Genomic DNA, 13,750 nt, shown 5'->3' with positions numbered 1-13,750 from the left:
AATGTATCGAAATTCTAAAATATTCAGGGATTGTACACCCCGTTAGTCAAAAGAGCCACTGATGTTAAAACAATCTTTCAATGCCGACAATAACTCTTTTCGTTTAGGAACTGATCTGACAATAATCAACCACATATATACATTGATATGACAGTAAATAATTATATTGAAAGACTGATATGATATTATTAACGAAATGTTTTAACATGATGACTAATTCGATTAAGTGAATGCACAATTGGAGATTTTTCTTTTTTAGAGAATTAGATATTATTTTAAAATTTTGATACATTGAAAAACTATTGTGTGGTAACGGTTACGCAAAAGGGGGGTTAAAATCACTATTAAGTCTTAACCCTTGTGAAACGTACTCAAACCGGTATGGACCCGGTTCAGAACCAGGTTTTATTCAAAACCCAGTTTTCGATCCAACGACTTCATTCTCCTCCTTTCTTCATCCACGGTTTCAAACCACCGGAGCTGCACCGGGATAAACCTCCGGCGGTGACGACCACGGCGATATGAAAAACTTGTTATCATCACTCCCATATCCAAAACTCACACCTTCATTAATCAACAACAACCATCTTCTCGATTTCTTCGATCACCTTCTTCATCACCAATGCTTCACTCTGCAACAAACTCGTCAAATCCACACCCAATTAATCCTCACAACCACCCACCATTCTTCCTTCTTATCCGCCCGCCTCATTGCAGCATACTCCCGCTTCAATTCCATCTCCGCAGCTCAAAAAATCTTCACAACCACCCCATTTGAATCCCTTTCAAATCTTGCATGGAATTCTATCATTAGAGCCAATGTATCACATGGGTATTATAATTATGCTGTTAAACTTTATCATCAAATGATAAAGTTTGGATTTTTACCTGATGGGTTTACTTTACCTCTGATAATTAAGTCTTGTTCGAAAATTGGAAGTGTTGGTCTTTCTAAAATTGTTCATTGTCATGTTTTGGAGATGGGTTTTAAGAATCATGTTCATGTGGTGAATGAATTGGTGGGTATGTATGGGAAAGTTAGGAGAATGGAAGATGCATGTAAAATGTTTGATGGAATGGTTGTTAGAAGTGTTTTGTCATGGAATACGTTGGTTTTGGGTTATGCTTTTAATTTTGATTATGTTGGTGCTTTTAGGGTTTTCAAACGGATGGAGTTGGAAGGTTTGAAGCCGAATTATGTGACGTGGACTTCGCTTTTGTCGAGTCATACTAGATGTGGACTTTATGATGAGATTATGGAGTTGTTTAAGGTGATGAGAATAAGGGGAGTTGAGATTAGTGGTGAAGCTGTAGCTGTCGTGTTGTCTGTGTGTGCTGATATGGATGGAGTTCAACGGGGGAAGGAAATTCATGGGTTTGTTATTAAAGGTGGATATGAAGATTGTTTGTTTGTGAAAAATGCGTTGATAGGGATTTATGGGAAGAAGTGTGAGGACCTTGGGGATGCACATAAAATATTTTTTGACATAAAGAACAAGAGTTTAGTAAGTTGGAATGCTTTGATATCGTCGTATGCTGACTCGGGATTATGTGATGAGGCCTATGAAGTATTTTTGAAGCTGGAGATCTCGAATGGTCATTCGCCGGTGAGACCCAATTTAATAAGTTGGAGTTCTGTGATTAGTGGTTTTGCTTCTAAAGGGCGTTTGGAGAAGTCATTGGAACTGTTTAGACAAATGCAGCTTGCAAAAGTAATGGCCAATTGTGTCACTATTTCCAGTGTTTTATCTGTTTGTGCAGAGTTAGCAGCATTGAACTTAGGTAGGGAGCTCCATGCTTATGCCATTAGGAATCTCATGGATGATAATATTTTGGTCGGGATTAGTCTTATTAACATGTATATGAAGTGCGGGGTTTTCAAGGAAGCACATTTAGTATTTGATAATATTGAAGGTAGAGATTTAATTTCATGGAATTCATTAGTTGGGGGTTATGGAATGCATGGGCTTGGTGAGAATGCTTTAAGAACTTTTGATGAGATGATTAAAGTTGGAGTGAGGCCAGACGAAATCACATTTGTTATTGTTTTATCTGCATGTAATCATGCTGGACTTGTTGCTGCGGGTCGCAACCTTTTTGATCGGATGGTCACGGAGTTTAGTATCGAGCCTACTGTAGAGCACTATGCATGCATGGTTGACCTCCTTGGTCGTGCTGGGCTTTTGCAAGAAGCAAATGATATTGTGAGAAACATGCCAATTGAACCAAATGAGTGTGTTTGGGGAGCTCTTTTAAATTCATGTAGAATGTACAGAGATACAGATCTTATAGAAGAAATAGAATCACGAATTCTAGCTCTTAAGTCAGAAATAACTGGGAGCTTCATGCTGCTGTCCAATATTTATGCTGACAACAGAAAACGGGAGGATTCTGCCAGGGTCAGGGCCTCAGCAAAGGAAAAAGGTTTAAATAAATACCTGGTAAGAGTTGGATTGAGGTGAGAAAAAAGGTATACACATTCTCATCAGGGAATGTAGTCCATTTGGAACAAGGTGAAATTTGTACGATCCTTAATGAATTGGCACTTCAAATGGCGAGTGTACATTATAACATCAATAGTTGCTTTGATCAACAATATAATTCCGACGAATCAGGGCTCTTACTTGTAGCAAACTGAGAGGGGCTAGATTTTTTGTGACATGCCTTTCTCTACCATGTACACATTTTAGCAATGGTTAACCGATTACATTTACTATATGCATAGTACCTACAAATTTAGTGAAATTCAGTTTTAGTCCCTGTTTTTATTCAAAAATGTTGAGGCGGAAAATGACAGTCCATTTGGCATTACTAGGACTGTGATTCTGGTTACTGAGTACAAAGAACATATAGCTTGATAGAGGAGAGCAAGAGAGAGATGGTGAAAGCAACTTGCTGCATCTTTGTTAGAGAGAAGTCGAGAACAATGGTTTTGTTGTTCTGGCTGTCAGTGTGCAAGATCCATATCTATGGCAGGAAAAAAAATAGAAAGATGTAAACAAAGATTATTCTTTTGATGAACAAATTAACATGTTTATGGATGACTCTCTGTCATTACTATGTTTGTAGACACTTACCATGTAATTTTTACGGTAATTCATCAAGATTATGAAGCTAAAAGCACTCAAAAACGAAGATTTCAGGCTGCCAGCGCAAGTCAAAATCGGACCCCGACATTCCTGGTTCGGGCGCCGATTTTACAGTAAAAATTATCAAGTTGTGCACTAGAAAAACCGGGCCCCGACCTTCCTGGTTCGGACGCAGATTTCGCTGTTCCAGGATTCAATTTTTCGGCCTTCGGGGGCCGATTTAGGGACTCGGGGGCCGATTTTTAGCTTCTTATAAATATAAAAGAGGTGTTTCTGAAGGAGGGGTTCACGTTTTTGGAGATCAAAAGGCATAGAAACACATAAGGAGAGATCTAGAGCAACATTGGAGGAGATTTTGAGCAAGAATCATTCATGAATTATTCTTGTAATCTTTCTTTTATCCCTTTTCTTGTTTAATTGCTATGTGTAACTAAAACTCATCCCCAACACTTTTCTCTTATTAATTTTGAACCATATTTACTTTGCTTAATTTTCAATATTGCGAGAAAACAAATCACGTAACTTTTTGTTCAATTAAGTCCTAAATATAATTCAATAGTACAACGCGATCCTCGAGTTCGACACTCGGTCTTACCGTTTTAATTTACTACTTGCACGATTTCGTACACTTGGGAAATACACCTCCAAGTTTTTGGCGCCGTTGCCGGGGATTGTCAAATCACTGTTGAATTTTATTTTCCTTAATTGAAATTTTTTGCTCTGCAACAAAATTATTATTTTTATTTTATTTTAAAATTATTACTCACTCATTGTCTAACCTTGTATGCGAGGCCAGCCCTCAGCTGAACTTTCCTTTTTTCCAGAAGTTGAAAAGTTCTGCCGAGCAATCCGGAAAGAAACAAAACTCAGAAAACTTCAAGAAAAGGAAGGGACTAGCGGAGTAGAGATTGACACGGACGAGCAGCTAGACGAAGAAATGACAGAACCACCGCTACCACCACCGGTTCAGCCTGAAGAGAGACTTCTCGGAGACCAATGGGCCCGTGACAGAAACCGAAACAGGCTGACCATCATAGTTTTAAAACTCGGACCGGACCGGCCGGTCGAACCGGTCCGACCGTGAACCGGATGGTTAACCGGTCCGGTCCACTTATTGGATCAGATATGTAATTGAACCGTCGTGAACCGGTCAAACTCGGCCAGAACCAGATTAAACCGTCGACTCGGAGGATTGAAGAAAACCGACCGGGTCAATAATTGTTCTGTTTTTTTTTTGGAACAGAAACAAGGGCGCGTGTTATATTTAATTTAAATGAGGAATGCATTAACCACCACACCATGCCTTCAATTGTGTTACTATTTTGATTCTTATTTATTATATTAAATTCTATTGCAAAATGTCACAATAATTCATATTTCCTTTTTATAAAACGTTGAAATTCATAATTATTTTTAATGATATATTTCATAATTTTGTTATTGTTTTTCTTCTTATTTTTAATGTTTCAATGATATTTTTCTTAATTTTAGCTTAATGATATATTGCAATTTATAGTTAAACTTATATACAATTATTTTTAACACCAAAAAATTACACTTGCTTGTAAATATTGTTGTGATTAATAGCATATTTCTTTTGTCAAAAATAAAAATAGTGGAATTTTTTTATAAAATCAATTTTGTGCTTAAAATTAATTATTTAAACTTATATACAATTATTTTTAACACCAAAAAATTACACTTGCTTGTAAATATTGTTGTGATTAATAGCATATTTCTTTTGTCAAAAATAAAAATAGTGGAATTTTTTTTATAAAAATCAATTTTGTGCTTAAAATTAATTTTTGTATTTGATTGGTAATTGTATTATAGTCAATAGATTAAATTTGACTCGGAGAAAATCTACATATTATATTAATATTAATATATTTCCTGTCAACAAAATATAGCTGTACAAATATTAATATAGTTATTACATGTCATTTTTTTTAGTTTTTAAGTGAACGAGTCACCGATTTAATCCGGTTAAATAGCCATATAAATTTAATCTCAAGACTGAGTTATCTAACGGAGTCATCCGAGTTGATCCGGTTCAGTCATGCGGTTCGACCAATGACTCAGTGGTTCGACCATTGACCAGTGACCCAGTACCCCTGCCGAGTTGATGACCGAGCCGAGTTTTAAAACTATGCTGACCATTACTAATCAGCCGGTGACGGTGAACAAGTTTGAGATCAATCCTGGGTTGTTGCGAGAGCTGAAGGAGAATCAGTATGCGGGAAAGTACAATGAAGATGCCAACAAACATTTGAAGAGTTTCTTGATACTTTGTGAGACAGCAAAAGTGCAAGGGCACTCTGAAGAAGCCAAACGGTTGAGATTGTTCCCGTTCACTTTGATTGATGATGCTTACTAGTGGTTTGATTCCTTACCGGCTGGAAGTATAACAACTTGGAATGAAATGGAGGATAAGTTCTTGGAGTAATTCTTTCCTACAGCTTTGTTTGTGAGAAAGAGACAAGACATTTCTAGTTTCCAGCAGAGAGAGGGAGAGTCCTTGGGAGAAGCCTATAAAAGATATAAGAAGTTACTATCAGCATATCCCGAGCACAACTTTGATACTACTGTTCAAATGCAGATTTTCTGTAATGGTTTACGTCTGGCTACTAGACAAGTTCTTGACACAGCTTCTGGTGGTTCCATTAATTTCAAAACTGCCTCTCAAATAATCAAAGTCATTGAAGCTGTTGCACTTAATGAACAAATGGAGCTATATGATAGGACTGGTGGTACAAGGGGAGGACTCATAGATCTGAATCAACTTGAGCTCAAAAATGCTCAAAACATACTCACTGGTAAGCAGATTCCAGATGCAGTATCCGCTGAAGTGACAAAGAGAATGACAGCCCTTAACTTAACCCAACCACAAGTTGCTCTGGTGAATCAAATGAACACTGTCAAATGTGATTGGTGCACTGGCCCTCATTTCACTATGCATTGTGATGTGCCCATGGATGCAACCCAAGTGGAGATGGTGAACTACCTCAGCAGTCAAGGGAACCAACAGAGAAATAACTCTTTCTCAAATACATATAATCCAGGCTGGAGGAACCATCCAAATTTCTCATGGAGGAATCAACAAGGTGGCTCTCAAAATCAACAATAAGGGGGTTATCAAGGAGGTCCATCAAACCAAGCACCAAAGAAGGCGGATTGGGAGTTAGCAATTGAAGCAATGGCTACCAACATGAACTCCTTAGCTCAAGAAACCAGATAGGCTCAAAAGAATACAAGGGCTTCAATCAAAAATCTTGAAACTCAAGTTGGCCAAATTGCTCAACAACTCACACAACGAGCTCCAGGAACCCTTCCAAGCAACACTGTTATCAATCCAAGGGATCATGAGAATGTGAACATGGTTACCACAAGAAGCATGAAGAGGGATGAATCACTATCATCTCAAGCTAAACAAGATGAAGGTGACTCATCTCCTGAACTAATTGAAGTGGAGGTTGAAGTGCGTGATGCTGTTGATACTCAGGTTGTCGAAGAGCCAGAAAAGACAAAGAAAGATGAGCTCCCAAAGCCACAAATTAAGCTGCCTTTCCCTCAAAGGTTGAAGAGAGAAAAAGATGAGAAGTGCTTTGCAAAATTCATCGAGATCTTCAAGAAGTTACAAATCAACATTCCATTTGCTGAAGCTCTCCAACAAATGCCTTCATATGCAAAATTCATGAAGGACATCCTTTCAAGGAAGAGAACAATTGATGATGAAGATGTGATGCTCACCGAGCAGTGTAGTGCGGTCTTACAAAGAAAAATTCCAAGGAAACTAAAAGACCCCGGGAGTGTCACTATTCCTTGTACCATTGGGGATAAAACTTTCAAGAAAGCTTTGATTGATCTTGGAGCTAGCGTGAGCCTGATGCCGTTGTCCATCTACAAGAAACTTGACATCGGAAGAGTAAGAGATACAAGGATGACATTGCAGTTTGCAGATAAGTCCTACAAATTTCCCTATGGCATAGTTGAAGATGTTCTTGTGAAGGTTGATAAATTCATCTTCCCCGTGGATTTTGTTGTTCTTGAGATGGAAGAAGATGATGACATCCCATTGATACTAGGGCGCCCATTCTTGCAAACTGGAAGGTGCTTGATTGATATGGAAGATGGTACTTTGACATTGAAATTCTTTGATGAGGTGGTCAAGCTAAATGTTCTCAAAGCTATGAAACACCCGGAAGAAAAGGAGAAGTGTTATAGAGTAGATATGATCAAATCCTTTGTGAAAGAAAAATTACAAAAAGAAGTGCCAGCTTTACCACTTGAAAGAGTTTCGAGCCTACCACCAGAAGATGCTGAAGAAAGTGGAGATCCCCATGAACGTGAGGTTCTAGCTATGTTGGAGGCTTGCCCATCCCACAACCGTCGCACCCCTACTAGGTGGGAGGAGTTACATCCTCAAGGAGAAGTTGTGGAAAAATCAAAGAAAGAACAGGTAGTTGAACTTAAACAATTGCCCCCTCACTTGAAGTACGAGTACCTTGGTGAAAAAGAGAAGTACCCAGCCATCATAAGTGCTAGTTTGAGCAAACTGGAGGAGGAGAAGCTATTGAGGGTGCTTAGAATGTACAAGGGTGCTCTGGGTTGGTCTATTAATGATTTGAAGGGCATAAGTCCTACTTTCTGCATGCATAAAATTTTAACGGAAGACAACTTCAAGCCGGTTGTGCAACCACAATGAAGACTCAATCCAGCCATGAAGGAGGTAATCAGAAAAGAGGTTGTCAAGCTACTTGAAGCAGGTATCATTTATCCTATTTCAGACAGTTCATGGGTTAGTCCTGTCCAAGTTGTTCCTAAAAAGGGCGGGACGACCGTGGTGATGAATGAGAAGAATGAGTTGATCTCGACTCGTACAGTCACTGGTCGAGAGTATGCATAGACTACAGAAGGCTGAACACTGCAACCAGGAAGGATCATTTCCCACTACCTTTTATTGATCAGATGCTTGAGAGGTTAGCGGGTCATGAGTACTACTGTTTCTTGGACGGGTACTCCAGTTACAACCAGATTGCTGTAGCACCTGAAGACCAGGAGAAAACTGCTTTTACATGTCCTTATGGGATATTTGCCTACAGGAGGATGGCATTCGGGCTGTGCAATGCCCCTTCCACTTTTCAAAGGTGTATGATGTCCATATTCTCCGATATGCTTGAAAAACATATCAAAGTTTTTATGGACTATTTCTCTGTCTTTGGCTCTTCTTTTGATAATTGTTTGCATAATTTATCTCATGTATTGGAAAGATGTCAAAACACTAATTTAGTCCTAAACTGGGAAAAATGCCATTTCATGGTGAGGGAAGGAATTATTTTGGGTCACCGAATCTCTCACAAGGGGATAGAAGTTGACCAAGCAAAAATTGAAGTAATAGAAAAACTTCCTCCTCCCACTAATGAGAAAGGCATTAGAAGCTTTTTAGGCCATGCAGGTTTTTATAGGAGGTTCATTCAAGATTTTTCAAAAATAGCAAAACCCCTCACTAACCTGCTTGTCAAAGACATACCTTTCTAATTCAATGATGAATGTTTTAAAGCTTTTAACACTTTGAAACAGAAATTGATCACTGCCCCTATTGTCACTACACCTGATTGGTCACTACCTTTTGAAATTATGTGTGATGCAAGTGACATAGCTTTTGGGGCAGTGCTTGGTCAAAGAAAAGATAAGTTGTTGCATGTAATTTATTATGCCAGTCATGTTTTGAACCCGGCACAACTTAATTATGCCACCACTGAAAAAGAACTCCTGGCTGTTGTTTATGCTTTTGATAAATTTAGATCTTACTTGTTAGGGTCTAAAGTTATTGTTTACACTGACCATGCTGCACTAAGGTATTTGTTTTCTAAACAGGAATATAAGCCAAGGCTTCTTAGGTGGATATTGTTGTTGCATGAATTTGATTTAGAGATCCGTGACAAGAAAGGATCAGAGAACACGGTGGCTGGCCATCTTTCTCGGCTGGAGAAGGTGGATGAAACTGAGGAGAAGAGGCCTATCAAGGACCTCTTTGCTGATGAGCACATCTTGGCTGTTACGATGGTGCCGTGGTTCGCGGACTTCGCGAACTACATGGTGGGTAAGATTATCCCTTTTGACTTTAACTCCCAACAACGTAAGAAATTCCTACATGACTGCAAGTCATATGTGTGGGATGAACCATTTTTGTACAAAAGGGGGTTTGATGGGTTGTTAAGAAGGTGTGTCCCCGAAGATGAACAGGAAAAGGTGTTGTGGCACTGCCATGACTCCAGCTATGGTGGACATTTTAGTGGGGATAAGACTGCTGCAAAGGTCCTTCAATCAGGCCTGTTTTGGCCAACTCTTTTTAAAGATGCCTTCACCTATGTTAAGAAATGTGACCGCTGCCAACGCACAGGAAATATTTCAAAAAGAAACGAGATGCCACAAAATCCTGTGTTAGAAGTGGAAATATTTGATGTATGGGGAATTGATTTCATTGGACCATTCCCATCCTCATGCTCAAAGATGTACATTTTGGTGGCAGTGGACTACGTTTCTAAGTGGGTAGAAGCAACGGCCACGCAAACCAATGATGCTCAAGTAGTGGTTGCCTTTCTTAAGAAAAATATTTTTTCACGCTTTGGGGTACCTAGAGCGTTAATTAGTGATGAAGGCACCCACTTCCTCAATCGAAAGATGGAGGCGTTGTTGAAAAAGTACAATGTGCATCATCGGATTGCCACACCTTATCACCCTCAAACAAGTGACCAGGTAGAAGTGTCAAATAGGCAAATCAAGCAAATTCTTGAAAAAACAGTGAACTCGTCCCGAAAGGATTGGTCACTAAAGCTTGATGATGCCTTGTGGGCATACAGAACTGCATTCAAAACTCCTATAGGTATGTCCCCTTTTCAAATTGTTTATGGAAAATCATGTCACTTACCTTTGGAACTTGAACACAAAGCATTATGGGCCACCAAATTCCTGAATTTTGATCTTACCAAAGCAGGTGAATCTAGAATTCTTTAACTTCATGAGTTGGATGAATTCCGGAATCACGCTTATGAAAATGCCAAGATTTATAAAGAAAAAACAAAGAAATGGCATGATAAAAAGATTCAAAATAGGGAATTTTGGGAAGGGCAATTGGTTTTACTTTTTAATTCCAGGTTGAGGTTGTTCCCTGGGAAGCTGAAATCAACGTGGTCTGGACCATTTAAAGTTGTGAAAGTATATCCCTATGGTGTTATTGAGGTGAAGGATCCAGACTCTGATAGAACTTTCAAGGTGAATGGACAAAGACTCAAACCATACTATGGGGGAGAGTCAGAGCGTCCAACTGAGTCTATCCCGCTGCACTCCACTTGAAGGAAGAGAAGTGGACCGTCAAGCTTAGGATGTTAAACCAGCGCTGAGTGGGAGGCAACCCACTATGTTCAATGAGGTATATTTTTTAATTTTCTGTCAAAAAAAAAAGAAGAAAAAGTTTCTGTAAAAATCGGCGCCCGACCCATACATGTCGGCGCCCGATTTTTCCTAAAGAAACTAAAAAAAAAGGGTTAGAAAATCGGCGCCCGACCAACCCAGTCGGCGCCCGATTTCCACGAGTAGGAAGAGGCTTGCGCCTCTGGAAAAATCGGCGCCCGATCCCCTTAAATTGGCGCCCGATTTTGCTCATTAATGGCCACTTGTTGGCCGATTTCCATCCTTGTATTATGCTTGTCCAACCCTTTCTTCTTCTTCCCAAAGTTCAAACTTAGTGTTATGCTACCCAAATTTTCATAGGAACCTAGAATCAACCTTTTCATCTTCATCTTCATCATTAACAACAACCCAAACCACAAATCTATATCCAAACTTTATCTTCAACCTTTTTCTAACACCACAAACCCACACATCTTCATCTCTAACCTCACCAACTCATAAACCTTCATCAACAACACCACTACCCATTACCCATAACCTTCAAAAATCATTCCCAAAAACCACAAATCATTATCAACTATCAAATCCACAAACTTTTACCAACAAATTAAACCCAAATTCCATCAATTTCACCAAACCCTAACTTTATCCCCAAATTCACATACCCATTCACAAATTCAACAACAACCAATGCCAAAAACAAGAACCAAACTCAAGAACCCACCACCAAGAGAAGTAGAGGGAAAAGATCTACCAGAACCTCTTCTCAACAACCTCAACCACCCATCCAACCACCATACCAAAGGTTTGTTTAGGAGATTGCAGAGGAAAGGTATAATTTGATTAAGAAGAGGGGTTTCAACAAAGAAAGGGGTATTGCTATGGACAAGTTGGAAAAGCACCATGTTTTTGTGTGGCAAATTAAAGCAAGAAAGTGGGAAGGAATTGTGAACATGGTGACCGAGGAGAGTAATTCGAGCATTGCATTAGAGTTCTTAGCAAATGCATTTGTTGAGAAAAATGGTTACACTTATGTGCGAGGGAAGAGGGTTGGTTATCAGAATAGGGATATTAAGCGAATGCTTGGGTTGAGGGACGTGGAGAAGTGTGATGTTGTGTATCGGAAGCAGGTATATGATGATTTCCAAAGTCGAAGAGCATGGAATAGTTTGCTTGAGGGGCTTATGAGAGATGGAAAGGGGTGGGTAGGAACTTTGGAAAGACCTCAGAGGATTAACATTGTTGATTTGCTGCCAGAGTACAAGGCATGGGCTTCATTTATTTTGACTGTCATTGAGCAAACTTCGTCGACAGCTGAGATGTTAAGAGACCGGGTGATTATTTTGCTGGCAATGATAGCTGATGAAGAGATAGATGTTGCTCAGTTGATGACTGATAGTTTGTGGAGTCTGATTGGTACTGATAAGAATACTTTGGGACATTGTTGTTTGATTAACAGATTGTGTCAGGAAGCTCAGGTTCTGGTTGAACCCACTGATGTATATGTGAAGTCTTTGAGGTTTATATCAGACTCTGTCCTAGAAGGCTTTGAGAGGGAGCAGGAGAATTATGACCGAAAGCTTAGGGAGGCAGAAGAGCAGCAGGCAATGGAGCAAGATCCTCCACCACAGGTGCAGCAGCAGGGTCTTCCACCTTATTTCACGGAGTACACATATGCCATGGCAAACTGGGCTCATGACATTTCTTCTATAGATCGGATGCCGCCACCAGCATTCCCTCAGCCTTTCATTGAGGCAGCTGAGCTTTACCGTCAGAGTTCTGTTGCAAGGACTAATGCTTATGACAGGTTTGCTAGCCCACTTGAGATGGAAAACTATTTTGCAGAGGAGAGGTAGCGGGGAGCTAGAGCAGAGGAGCGCATTAGGGCTGAGTACTTTAGGATTCAAGCTGAGAGGCATCCTGATGCAAACACACAGCCTGTGTACTATCTGTTTCTACCTTCAGGACCAGGAGGGTCGTCAGGAGCACAACAGTGATTTGGGCATCTTGTCTAGCCCAGACATTTACAATTTTTATCGCTTTCAGTATTAGCTTATGTTATTTGTTTTGTTATTTTCATTAGTATGAACTGTCATGTGGAGTCGAACTTGAGTAGTGTCTTGGTACTTATGGTTTAGTCCCCTATTTTGTAATGCATCTGAACTTGTTTATTATTAACGAACTTGCTTTTCTTGAAATTTACCAGTTTAGTAACAAAGACATCATCAACGGTCTGTCAAAAGTTCAAAAGGAGGTAGTGCTTGCATGATTCTATATGGGAAGTGTAAGGCAGGAAAGATGCTTAGGTAGCCACAACTTCCAGAAACCTCAGCTTGTAAGGTTATAGCCAAATTTTATTTTTCAATTTTTACAAATATGAGTGTTTCCATGTGAATGCTATTTCTAGGGCTTTCGATTTTTCTCTGCTATTGATTGGTTATATTGTGTGCACACTAAGGCAAATTGCTTGTACCTTGAGCCTTTGAAGCCAACCTGAGTTTATATTGAATTATTCCTTTGTTTAAGCCAAGTTGAGCCATTAGGATTAGACCCCTTGTTTTGGTGACGAACCACATTACAAGCCTAGAGACCATAGGATTGTCCTAATAATTTTGTTGGAGTTAGGCATAATTTGTGTTTCAATGTTACAAAAATTCAAGTTTGGGGTTGCTCATGGAACTAGCAACACTCTAAGTTTGGGGTAGGGGTACTAGAGAATCGAAGATCATCTTGTGTTGTCTTATAAAAAAAAAAAGCATGTTAAAAATAAGCTGGAACGTTAAAAATTCAGCTCAAAAAAAAAATGAATGAATGCATAATAACAACAATTGATCAGCTGGTTTTATTCAATGTTGATGATCTCTAGTCCCTGAATTTTGTTGTGGTATAAACGTTGTTTTCAATTTTTAGAACTGTAGGATGATGCTTAACTCCAAATCATTTTTCTTAAGCCTACTTTCCAAAATTTCCCACCTCGAACCTAAGCCCCGTTATAACCGAAAAAGTCCTTAAAAGTGTGTGCATGATATTGACTTTGATTGATGCTTAGAAACTTTTAAAGTTTTGGTAATATAGTAGTTTGCATGTCGACTGTGTGAACCTTGTTTCAATATTGTTGCGAGAAGTTGTGGATTGGATGTGTTGCCAAGCAAGTTAGCTCATCAATTGCTAACAAAGGAGTGAACTTTTGACATGATCATTGGTGGAGTAAGTGTTACTTTACTGTTATTTTTCATTTTAAGTGTGTT

The 13,750-nt window shown here is 39.2% G+C and overlaps 1 protein-coding gene and 1 pseudogene across 1 annotated transcript; both read left to right on the top strand.

Annotated features, from left to right (window-relative positions):
• The first annotated feature begins 502 nt into the window (after nt 1-502).
• On the top strand, nt 503-3,025 carry LOC146926079 (putative pentatricopeptide repeat-containing protein At1g17630 pseudogene; annotated as a pseudogene).
• Nucleotides 3,026-6,465: 3,440 nt separating this feature from the next.
• LOC146926078 (uncharacterized) lies at nt 6,466-7,794 on the top strand. The gene has a single exon (XM_085706861.1). The coding sequence runs from the start codon at nt 6,466-6,468 to the stop codon at nt 7,792-7,794; it is 1,329 nt and encodes a 442-aa protein (XP_085562987.1).
• The last annotated feature ends 5,956 nt before the right edge of the window (nt 7,795-13,750 follow it).

The sequence above is a fragment of the Medicago sativa genome, chromosome 4 (genome assembly GCF_051527215.1).
Source record: "Medicago sativa cultivar Bolivia chromosome 4, Bolivia_mono, whole genome shotgun sequence".
NCBI classification, from domain to species: domain Eukaryota; kingdom Viridiplantae; phylum Streptophyta; class Magnoliopsida; order Fabales; family Fabaceae; genus Medicago; species Medicago sativa.
Note: the sequence above shows the minus strand (reverse complement) of the source record. Positions and strands in the feature narration are given on the sequence as shown.